The sequence below is a fragment of the Salminus brasiliensis genome, chromosome 2, assembly GCF_030463535.1.
Source record: "Salminus brasiliensis chromosome 2, fSalBra1.hap2, whole genome shotgun sequence".
Taxonomy (NCBI): Eukaryota; Metazoa; Chordata; class Actinopteri; order Characiformes; family Bryconidae; genus Salminus; species Salminus brasiliensis.
Window position 1 is genome coordinate 35,620,427 of NC_132879.1, and position 12,950 is coordinate 35,633,376.

General features: G+C 42.5%; 1 protein-coding gene across 8 annotated transcripts in view; it reads right to left on the reverse strand.

Moving 5' to 3' along the window:
- The window catches only part of anks1b (ankyrin repeat and sterile alpha motif domain containing 1B), a 261,246-nt gene that overhangs the window by 131,403 nt on the left and 116,893 nt on the right, over positions 1-12,950 (reverse strand). For all 8 annotated transcript variants that reach the window (XM_072672508.1, XM_072672507.1, XM_072672509.1 and 5 more), the window contains one exon: positions 6,503-6,656. In XM_072672508.1, the coding sequence (XP_072528609.1) occupies positions 6,503-6,656 (154 nt within the window). The remainder of the gene's footprint in view (positions 1-6,502; positions 6,657-12,950) is intronic.

The window sequence follows — 12,950 nt, forward strand, 5'->3', positions numbered from 1 at the left end:
TGATCCTTAAAATTCCACAGCTGCTCTGCTAAAGCCTGGCTCCTCGCTGTGTGTCACAGGCTGCCTAATGGGCCTTGACCTGTAGGCCGAGTCTGCCCTTGATCTAAGATGTTGATCCATTAGGGGAATGAGGCATGGAAGAGAGCGGGGCACTAACAGTACACTAGGCACTCGAACGTTTGTAGAAACCTTCTCGACCAGCGCGTGCGTCTATTGAATTCTAAAAGCTTTTACTAGGAGGTTTATAAACCACTGGGAATGCTTTATACTGGATGCTGGGACATTGCTGAGAGGATGTGTTGGCATTCAGACACAAGAGCATTAGTGAGATCAAGTACTGATATTGTAGGAATTTGTGGATCACAAATCCTATTCCAACCCCAATTCCATCCCAAATGTATTAGATGGAGCTCCTTTACTACACAGAGCACAGATCCACAGCATAAGGTCATGGGGGGCTATATACCCCTCTAGCTGATGCTCGACAAACTTAGGCTCCAGAGCGTTCCTTTGTATATGCAATGCTCTATGAAGACTATACAATGTGTGCTCCTTAGAGCAACTGGATTCACTAATTAGAAAGGCTGTCTTTTGGGCCTATGTACTGGAGCAGGGTCAGGCCGGGATATCAGCGCTAATCTGCAGCATGATGGGGGGAAAGCAAGGACTCTTCTCTTTAGCTCATCACATGCTGCTGTAATTGAACATGACCCGGACCAGGGAGCGTGCTACAGCAAGCAGGGAAGTGGATCAAAGTGGACGGGGACGTAACGGTTCACTCCACCAGGATCAGCGCCACGAAAATAGCAGCGACACAACCAGGGCTTAAGCCCAGCCCAAGGCAGCTCCTGCCTCTTCACACTCAAATCCCTCCTGACAGCCCACCACTGCTTTCTAACCACATGCTGGCAATGCGGGCTTGCTGCAGAGTCCCTGCATCCGGGAACCCTCTCTAAGCTTAGAGATTCTTGAAGGTCAGAATCTCGTGTTTGTTTTCACAAAGCTTCGGAGGTTAAAGCTCCAATTACAATCTGCCAAAACAGTGTCAAGGCTGCCTCATGGCTATGCCTGTGTTTACTACCACAGAGACACAGCCATATTACAGCTATTTTCCTCCTGAGGTCCTCTGAAGGTAGGCAATATGGCAAAGGTCTAACATCATGATATTTCCATATAATACGTACATACTATTCCTAACACCTGGATAGCTTCGCTGGCTTCCCCACAAGGCGCTGCTTCATCAGCTTCCTCGCGACTAGTGAGAAGGGCTTTAACCTGTTGGCTAGCCTTGCTGTCATATGCTCCCAAAGTAGCCGCTGCGTTTAGCCTAGAGAGGGTTTCATTAGTGGGTGGGGTGCATGTAAGACCCCTTTGGTCTTTTCATTTTTGATATATACGGCCATCTAAGCTCTGGCCCTATCATTGAGAAACTGCCAGTGTAATCCCCAGTGATGTCAAAGCCAGTCCAGGAGTGCTTAATTGGCCTTGGGTAGCCCTACTCATTCTCTGGGTAGCCCTTCTTCTTCCCCACCTCACTCAACATGATGCTAGCCACCAAGGCAGAACTGACACGTCCAGCTGTCCAATTATGTTGTGCTAGCATGAGTTGAAATATAGCTGTCTGTCAAGCAAATGCTAGCCTCCTATCATCATGAGATAAATGTAGTACAATACCAGTGTATTGCCTATATGCCTTACATATGTTTGACTTAGCATATTGCATATAATGTCATTCATTATGCATTGTATATGATTTTTTCAAGGTAATGATACACTTTATGGACAGAAGTATTGGGACACCGTCTCATTCACTGTTTCTTCTGAAATCAAGGGCATTAAAATCATGCTTTTGTTGGAGTAACTGTTGCTACTGTCTAGAGAAGAGGGCTTTCTACTAGACCTTTGTAGCAACAAGAGCATTAGTGAGGTCAGGGTATTGGATGATCACCAATGCCCTTATCCCCAACTCCCAACTCATCCAAAAGGTACTGGATAGAACACCATCATTCACATTCACAAAACACAGTTCCACTGCTTCACAGCTCAAGACTGGGGGCCTTTATAATACCCCCAGACTATCCACATCTGGCATTTGGAATGGTGACAATAGGTGCAAGTTCATCTGCTCCAGTCCTGTCCTAGTCCTGTTTCCTATTCTATTGGTAATACTTCTCTACAGAGAGTAAACATGTGTGTGTGTGTGTGTGAGAGTGAATTTGCACGTCTGTGTCAGCAATAGGTTAAAGTAGCAGAATGCATTGATTATAAGGGGTGTCCACAAACATTTGGGCATTTTGTGTAGCACCCACCCCTGAATTTTGTATCTTGAGCCATTATACACTGTGATTGCGGTGAATGAAGGTTTTCCTAACACAGGCTAGATCTAACAGAGGTGATTTAAATGAATCAAAGCCCACCATGTCAATGAATGTTTGCCACAATTCATGAGAGCAGACAGGAAAGCGCTCAAAACAGCTCTACTGAATGACTGTGGGGAAACAGCTTTCTGTGATGATGTCCGGAGCAAATTATAAGCTTTCTAATTCCCAGAGTGCTTCTTCAGAATGAACTCTCTTTAGCCATTTTGTGTTTGTGTGTGTGTGTGTGTGTTTGGGTTGGAGGGCATGTAGATCAGACACACTGCAAACTTAGCTTCAATCTCACCAGAAAATTACCTTTTAGAAAGGGTCCATTTAGCTGGGCCACAGTAGGATATAACAACAGTAACAGCATTGATCCGGTTCCCTTGGTCTAATGTCTGCCTGTTGTTTTTCAATCCACACAACTGATGCACTGCAATCAACTGTTTGCAGTAGTTTGGGGCCTTAAGGTCAGCCAAAGCTAGAACCTGTTAACCTCTTGAACCCAAGAGGCTTACTATTATTATTATTTTTTTTTGGTTATTCATTTTAAAGCTTATTGTTCAACAACCACTATTACTTATTCAGAAACATATAGTAGTCATAGGGAAAAGCAATGAGGCAATAAGGGTTCATATACAGGGCCTTTAAGAAGACATATATTCTAACATTTTACTGCAGGCATTGTGATTGGATTGAAAGTACTTAGATGTAGATGAAATGCATAATCTGGCGACCCACAGGGTTTCCTCAAGTCTCATTATGCTGTTTATATAATAAAAAAAATGGTCTCTGTATGTTACAGGATTTCGCAGGAATTTAGACATGGAAACTGATTCACTCTGAGACTAAAATACAGAGGAAACGACTGTGGAATTATTCAGTAAACTGAGTTAAACAACTATATAGAAAAACATTATCTACACTGTTAAAAGTATAAGATCCTGTAGAGGAACCTCGTAAGGTGCTTTGAGGAACCTTAAATGAATCATTTTCTTCTAAAAAAGTTTTTCAAAGCACCTTAAGGGGTTTCTCCACAGTTTTAAACTGAAGAACCTCCAAAAGTTCCTCAAGGTGTGGGAATCCCGAATGTACAATGTTTTATTGCACTACATTACATGCATAACCCTGCCATGCCATAACCATGGCATGCATGATATATCCCTTATAATGCTTGGCATGCAATGTCTTTAGAATTGCTTGTAATTAATTATAGCTCTAATAATGCTCTAGTATATGTTATAAACTATAATATTCTAATGCACTTAATGAAGAAATATGCTTTTGCTATATAAAGTGTTATGCATGTGACTACAATCACTTGTGAGCAATAATACAGCCCCATACTAAGCATTGGAAGTTCACCCATTGGGATTGCATTTATATAATGCATTATTACCATGTGATTCATATGAGGTGTTTTCTCATTACTAAAATTGTTATTTATTTTTGTTTTTAGTTTTTTCTTCTTTATAAAAGATCTGCTGCTTACTTTGCTGATCAAAAGGTCAGAGATATGGGGTCTCCTTATGGGCTATCCTAAACAATGCCCATCATATGTTCCCTATTAGCCCTGTGCCGAGTGCTTGGACCCCGATAATCGCTATTTATCACAGCCCTCATCGCGTCTAAGACAGTCCACAGAAACTCAACATGTTCTACACCAGTATTAAATGAAAACTGGAAAAATTGGAAGCTGATGGAAGCTTGTCTTGGCGCCAGCAATGATAATTTGACATACCAACCCTCTTTTTCATCTACCGTTTGACAGCTATTGAAGATATAAACCTGAATATGCGAAACTAAAACCCTTTCACCGCTCACAAAACATGGATCTCTTCTCACGCTTCTGCAGTGTTATCTTATTTCAGTCCATAAAATTACTATTACACTACATCATGGGGGTCTCAAGTGGGAGCTGCTGGTGTGCTGTGTTTTGGACCTTCTTCAAAATGAAAAACTCAAAAACACATTTACGAGAATGCCATATTCTTCACTCAAAACTGAAAATACAATCTGAATGTGGTTCAGTGCTGGTTCAGTTCTGGTCATCAAGACATGAAAAGTAAAAAGGTCTGTAGACCAGGACACGTGTAGCCTAAAGCCACACACCCCACGCCTGCACACTGCAGACTCCAAACTGCTACAGACATGCAGGCTCGCCTATAATCAGACAGAGAGCGGCTCCTGCAAGCTATGATTGTGTTCTTCTGGAAAAAAATAAAGGCCCAAAGCCTGTTATAATCCTGCAGTCTCTCTCTCTCTTTCACACAGAAACACACACACACACAGAAACACTGATAGGACTCTTATCACAGTAGAATGGCTTTGGTGGGCCACTCTCCAGTGATCTCACATAAAATGAACACGCATACACACACACACAAACACCCTTTGTACGGTCCCACAGCAGCCCACAATGCTTTGTAAACAGGGAGACAGTGGAGGCTGCGCCAGATAAACGTTCTCACCGCAGCAGGTGTGAATCACTCTACCTACAGGCAACGCAGCGCTGCACAGCACGTCGCTATGGCAACCCACAGGTGACTCACCGGGCTCGTTTCCACGACAACCCGAACTTTCAGCAAAGCGATGCTGATGCCACAGATGCGACTGCAGCAGAAGGCTGAACTGCTGAGATTCCCTCAGTCACCTCTATGAGCCTACCTACGACAGGAGGAGGCAGCTGTCTTGTCTTGCCTCTGCCTCGGTGGCTTCAGACAGGTGAAGTGAGAGGACCACTGTACAGACAAGCATAAATGTGTATGTGTATGTGTATGTGTATGTGTATGTGTATGTGTGTGTTTGTGTTTGTGTAAAGCTGGTCAAATTGATGTCTGTTGCCATTGTTAAGACATACTAGAGTGAGAAATTGGGAGTGTTTGTACAGAATAACTGTACTGTTTAAAAGTTTGGAATCACCCAAAACAAAACTTTCCTTTTTTTCATATACAATTATAACTGCAGAAGAGAAGCCAGACATTATAAAATAATCTATAATACAAGCTAATTAACTACTTCTATTGATTTCAGTGCTGTTATTAAGAATAGAGCTTCATCAAGCGTTGAGAATAGTCCTAAAAGTTATGAATATTTATATGATTCACATTTTAAATATATTGGAGGGAAAATGTTTTAAATCAAATTCTATGTTTTTATTAAAACCCGTTAAACACATATAAAATATAAATAATATATATATATATTATATATATATAAATTGACCACTGGTATAATTAACTTAATTATATTTCTAGATTTGTATGTATATATCTATCTCTCTCTCTCTCTCTCTCTCTCTCTCTATATATATATATATATATATAGTTATTATTTAATTTCAATTATTCATGTGCACCCACTTTTTTCACATGTATCTGCAACCAAACTGGTTTTATATGATAGAGATTGTCAATCCCAACCACTTAATGCCAAACTTTTAAAAGGTATTACATTTTACATTTACATTTACGGCATTTAGCAGACGCTCTTATCCAGAGCGGCTTTGCTATTTACCCAAGAAAAGCATTAGCTAGTTAGATTAGACCAATAATTCAAAGGATACCTCTAAGCTTAGACATTACTAAACACAAGACAATAAGGTGACCATAGTACTCTAATCATCCAAGTATCCTCGGAAGAGGTGGGTCTTCAGTCTGCGTTTAAAGACAGCGAGCGACTCTGCCGTTCAGATACCCAGGGGAAGCTCGTTCCACCACTTTGGTGCAGGACAGAAAAAAGCCTGGACGCTTGTCTTCAGCGGATTTTGAGGGATGGCGGGTCGAGCCGAGCCGTACTTGAAGCTCGAAGGGCTCTAGGTGCGGATCGGCTTTTGTAGGCCAGCGTCAGGGTTTTGAATCTGATGCGGGCAGCTACAGGAAGTATTGTTAGATATATAAGGTTATTACTATTGGAATGATGTATTTGGTATATGCCATATGGTGTATAGCTCTTACACACACATACACACACACACACACACTTCGACTCAGGAACCCATTAACAGGTTAGATGAATCAGGCAGCTGTGTTGGGGTCAGGCAAAGCACCAAAGTCTGGAACACAGTGTTACGAAAGGACTAGGAAGCACTGCTTTGTGAGTACGGTGAAGCGATGTGATGTGTAACGAGTTCAGTAACTAACCATTGCGAGGACAGGAGTTGAGAAGGTGGATGTCCAGGGAGCAGGGTTTGCGAGTAACAGCTGTGGCCACAGACTCATATGGATTATCCTCGTCTTCTGGTAGAAAAACATCCAGAGAGGGAGACTGGATGATCTCCACACAGCGCTGAGAGTCCTGCAACACAGAGCAGAGCAGAACATCAGACACCTAGATAGAAAAAAACAAGCAGGCCTTTACCACCTTTACCACCTTCACAAGTTAGTCAATAGAGAGTACATGAGCATTAACACAGCTATAAAAAAAAGACACAAAGTGAGGGTATATACTCAAGTACTTAAATTAAATTAAGTCAAAAGTGACTGACTTTCAGTCTCAGAATTACTGTAGTAATGGAAGGAGAGACATTTTCCAACTGTTGATATAGCATTGTGGGTAACACCACAGCCCTCTGTGTGGCAGACTGAGGTTCAATTTTCTGTATGGGCAAGAACACCCATGATCTTAATAGCATCTGCCAAATGGCATTAATAACCATCTCCTTTAATCATTTCTCAGCTACACTCTCAATTATGGAGCAATACCATAAAAAAACACTTACGGTTCCATAAAGAACCATATTGGTAATGTTTGAGATGTGTAAGTGTGAAGAACCCTTTTATTTCTGTCTACTATAACTAGCGGGGCGGCAATATGATATTTTATCATTAGCGTGATAAACAATGCACTTTTCGAAATATCATCAGTGCACTGACAAGCTGCATATTTCACTAAGGAGAGGTTAATGAATATTTCTGTACTGAATTAAAGTTTTCAAAATCTGGCACAACTAGTGCAGTCAAAATATCATGATACACATTGTGCATTGTGAAAATGCCTTTAAGCATCATGATACAATATTTTGGCCATATAAGCCTAATGAATTATTACATTAAAATACCACAAACATACACACACATATATATCTACCTGTCTCATCACACCGAACAGCTTAATGAGAGCTGCAAACTCAAATCTCAGAGCTACTTCACTTCGTCAAATGTTGATGATATCTCAAGATGACAATGGTATATCAAAATTATGATATCTCTGATGTGTCAAATTTATTTTCTGTGTCTAGTATCTAGTGCACGGCCAAATAAACTCATTGCCCCATGTGCATGTAAAAGAGCCACAGGGTGGGGGGCGCTGTGGGAGCTCACTGATTGGTGATGTCATGCTGTGAGGGAAAAACAGCAAGTCCACCATACTTGTGAGTATAATTACATGCTGAGTTTGATTAAAAAGCAGAGCAAGCAAACCTGGATGAACCAGTCAACTCAATGTGCCTGAAAACAGTGGAAAACACTCCCTAGATCCTTCACTTCTCTTTGTGCTCTCAAATATGAGGCCTTTTCCTCTACACAGGTGTGATTTGAGCCTCAGTTAACTTTGGTGTTTAGCCTGCTAGCTAACTTATGTAAGCCTAGATAGCCAGCTACCATTCCAAACACAGTAGCTACTCCCAACACCAGCCCTTCAACGTCACTCTGAGACACAAGTTTTATCATCAACACTGGCGGTAGCTTAGCGAGTGGTCTACAGATTCAAAACTGAAATACCAGCTTTCTGATTTCAACAGCAGTCGAACGGTCCGAGTCATTCTAGTCTAGTGGTCTTTCTGTCAGCCAGATTTTTATCCTGCTACCTGAGCGAATGCTAGCCAGCTTCTCTCCCCTGATTCAGAGCAGTAGAACATTTGGATTTGTTGTCAGCCTGAGGGTTTAAGACTTATTGAATGCTTGATGACCCCCCCGCCCCCTCCCCAGTCATCATCATATTCTGCAGTGATATTTTGAGGTGGCATGACGGTATACCACCCAACCCGAGTAGGTACCAGTGTAAAGCGCTGCGTAAAGAGTAACTGTCACCCTGAGACAGAAAGTGTTATCAGATTCATCTCATGTGATCTGTATCGATTTCCTTTCAGCTAAATATAGGAGCCATTACTCTACCTGCCGACTTCGAAATCACACACATTACTACATTACCCAGCGAGCATCGAGCAGATCTGTCAAGCAGTGGGTGACAGCACATGAGTCAGAGTATGTGTCTTAAAGATCTGCTCTCTCTTTCTCGCGCTGTCTTTAATCAAGAATTTAGTAAACCTCACAAACAGACACACACACACAGAGTGCAGTGCAGAAGAACGTGCAGAAGCACAGCGAGGACACAAAGCAAAGACGCGAACAGCGATGGTGGTGGATCATGAATAATGAAGTAAATGCCCTTTTCTGGTGTTAGAAGAAAACTGACAGTTCCAGCAGTTGTCAAACTCTGAGACGGTGCTGAATCAGGCCACCGCTTTAGGCCTTTTGGCAAACCTGTCAACATTCTCACACTTGAATCAAGGCAGCTGTAGTTCGCCTTGTTCACTCAATGATGAAAACACTGTCAATTTTTCAGATCCAGGTCCTTTTTGATCCATTTCCCCCTTTTATCGTTTCTCTGTTTTCTCTGCTGTGTTTCTTTCCTCATATTTTCAGCTCGCCGTGTTTCTAAACGACGCCGTTAGACGCTCTTTGTTTTTTTGAAAAGCACTGATAAGTGCGATGTGGAGCAGCAAGGGTTGCACATCCTTCCTCCAAGGCACGTGGAGCCTCCCACTGCATCCTCACAAACCAGCAGCTTTGCCCCATTTTCTCCCGTACTTTCACACGGCCGAGGAAAGCGGAGCAAAGTGCGGATCACTCGGCTCATCAATCAGATCATCAATTAGATGTTAGAGCAAGTGGAATCCTTCACAACAGCACTTCCTCTACAAATCCTACAAGCTTCTCTTAGCTCCAGTCTTTGGAGGAAGCCAGACCTGGTCTGCTTTATCAGTTCCACTAACTGCCAATCACTTATTCTCGCTCTCTCTATCTCTCTCTCTGTATTTCTCCAGAATGCTGACGGAACATGCACAGTGGACATACAGCTCAAATTTGTGTCTCTCTACATGTATGGCAGCTATTTAATTCCAGGCATTTCATCAAACAAGGCTGAGTTACCTGAATTTGCAGACCATGAATGGCATAAAGACTAGTGGAGAGCCTGCCAAACATGAAAGCTGTGATTGGCAGTCAAGGTTATTTCACCATAGTGATTTCTGAATGCTCAAATATTAGTACTGTGTTGTTTCAATTTCAATAATAACTTCTGGCATTATAATTATTATCATTATTTCTTTGCATTATTTGAGCATTTCAGCATTTCTGCAAATAAATGCTCTAAATAGCAATATTTTTTATTTGAAATTTAGGAGAAATGTTGTCCATGGTTGAAATACAGGGCAAATATTAATTTCCCTAAACACACTGCCTATAGATAGTAAAACCAGAGAAACTGATAATGCAGGGTGGTCTCATTTTTTTCCCGGAGCTGTACGTCGAAGCTCTTGAGAAACAGAATGGGAGAAAGAACAGGAGTAGAAGCGCAGGCCCCTCAGGAGAAGTCTGAGCTCATAGTCGGTGCCTGCACAGTCAGTAAGGGCTGAAGCTGGGATGCCAGCTAGAGTTAGAGATATGGGAGGAAGACATGGATCAAGCAGAGGAGAATACTGCAGCTCTGAGCACAGGAAGCTAACCGAGAGGCTTTGAATTGGGAGCTTCCTGATTCAGAGTGTATTATCTATTACACACACACAGAGAGTGATCGGGAGGTAGAAAAACCTCTGTCTAGGTTAAAATAGAACCTGAAACCGAAACAAAAGCAGACTTAAGTTACAGTACGAACAGACGATCCGATTGCAGCTGATAGTGCTGAGGAGGAGATGTGAAGCTGTGGAAGCAGTCTGAGAGTTTGAGGGTCCGTGTGTGGGACCACACTTCAGCTCCTTACTGTCGTAGTTCATTACTCTCATATTTCTCACACAGCTCTACTTTTACTAGTGTTACAGTAAACACTAAGAGTTACCGAATAATGAACTGGCGGCCATTCATAACACTTCTTAGGACTCGGTCAGGAGAACCTGCGCAGGCTTGGAGAACCTTCATTCGGTTAACCAGGTTTATTTAACAAAAGACTTTATTAAAAGTGTGCATTGTTTAGTTTTCACCTCTTTACAGTACAGTAACACACCTAGAGTTTAAGGGGTTAAAGCTTGAGAAGCACACACAGTAAAAAAAAGAAAAAAAAAGCCACTGACCAGCACACTCACTTACGCGCATACAGCGCAGTCGAGAGCAGATGAAGAAACAGATCGGCCTGTACCTGCGACCTCAGGTCAGCTCCTAGGGTTTTAACATTAACCGTCCTTGCTCTGTCCACACCCGTTCAAACTCCTCTCTCTCTTTCTCTCTCTCTAACGCTCTCTAACCCTCTCCGTTTCTCTCGTTCCCTCCCCCCTAGCCTGACTGCAGAGATAGGGCTGAAGAGGAACTGTGTGATCTGAAGAAAGGAAGCAAACAAACAAACACGAGCGGCCCTCTCAGTAATTAGCGGGCGGCGTGGAGCTGCACACGCTGCAGCTCAGTCCAGAAAGGAAATGCCCCCCCCCCTCCAGTCCCTGCAGCCTTCACCCCCTGCACATGTGACCACAGCCTGACTCACTTCTTATCATTTCTCCCCTCCTTTCCAAACTTTTCTCACTCAACCCCGCCTGCTTCTCCCCTCTCCTCTCTTTCCTTTCACTGTGCGGCAACCAGATCCACGCTCTCTACTCCTGCTTTCCTTCTTCGTCCTGACACATTCACTCTTTGTCCCGCTGCCCCCCCCCCCTCTCTCTCTCTCTTTCTCTCTCTCTCTCTCTTAAGACACAGTAGATACTGTATCTGATCTGAATAGGCTCTGTCATTTCCTGTGATTTCCCCATCAGTGCTGCATGTCTGATTTGGAGAGGGGAACACACTGGAGGACAGAAGCCCCACCGCACACTGCAGAGGAGAAAACACACACGCATACACACAGACACGCAAAAAGAGGCAGAGAGACACAGAGAGAAAGAGAGAGAGAGGAGGTCACAGAAATAAAGTCAAAGAAAGACACAGAGAGAGAGAGAGAGAGAGAGAGAGACAGAGACAAAGAGAGAGAGCAACAGAGGTCATAGTGATAGTCAAAGAAAGAGAGACAGAAGGAGAGAGAGAGAGATTATTATTAGTATTGTGTGTATAGATATTAGTGTGTATATAAAATATATGTACATATTTTATATTTGACTTTTGTAAAAAAAATAATTATTGCTATTCTTATTCACTTCTGTTGTCACTTATTATTTATTATTAATTATTAATTATAATTATTATAACTGTTATTGCACTGTAATTTGATTGTAATTATTGTTATTTTTGTAATAACAATAATAATAATAATGTGTGGTTGGTGTGGTGCAACAGATAACACCACTACCTGCCAGTGAGCAACCACACCACGTAGGAGACTGGGGTTCGATTCCTGGTCTGGGTGACTATGCTGCACTACAGCAATAAGAGTCCTTGGGCAAGACACCTATCACTGCATTGGCCCACCTCTGTAATACGAGTAACCATGTAAGTTGCTCTGGATAAGAGCATCAGCTAAATGCCATGAATGTAAATGTAATGCTATGGCAATATTGTTGTCATTACAGGCATGCCAGGCATAAAGCTTCTTTGAATCTCAAATCTTGAAAGAGTGAGAGAGAGAGAAAGTCAGAGTCAAAAAGAGTCATAGCGAGAGTGTCAAAACGAGAGAGAGGAAGCCGAGAGTTCAAATGATAAAGAGAAAGCCAGAGTCAAAGGGAAAGAGAGTCATAGAAGAGATAGAGAGAGAGAGAGAGAGAGAGAGAGAGAGAGAGAGAGAGAGAGAGAGAGAGGGGAAAGTCAGATTCAGAGTGATAGAGAGAGAACGAGACAGAGAGAGAGAGAGAGAGAGAGAGGGGAAAGTCAGATTCAGAGTGATAGAGAGAGAACGAGACAGAGAGAGAGAGAGAGAGAGTCACTGAGTCAAACAGAGAGAGGGCTTTATTGAGACGGATAGTGTCAGAGAGACACACAGTCATAGAGAGAGACAGAGAGTGATCATATGATAAGTAATATTAACTCTGGCATTTGATCATGTGCTTGAAAGTAGGGCTCTCTATAAACTCTAATCTGAACTCAGGACAGGGTGAAAGCAGGAGGAGCCAGCGGGGGGAGAAGGAGCTATTAGACCATATGACTTCTATACAGCACTGAACACTCCTATTGTACCAGAGGGCACAGAGTCAACAAGAAACACCAACGGCTAAACATAACACACACACACACAAGCAGCACTGGAGCTTTCACTCTGTAATAGTTTAACACACACACACACACACACACACACAGAACTCATTTCCCTTCAGTGGGCAATGGTGCATATTCCTCGAAACACCTCTCTCCTTACATTTACTCCTCACTCAGTGAAACAGACAGAGAAGCTCTGCGGCAGGTGTGGCTTCCAAACTGTCTATTGAAGATGAGGAGAGTATGGCTGTGTATTTCTGTAGAA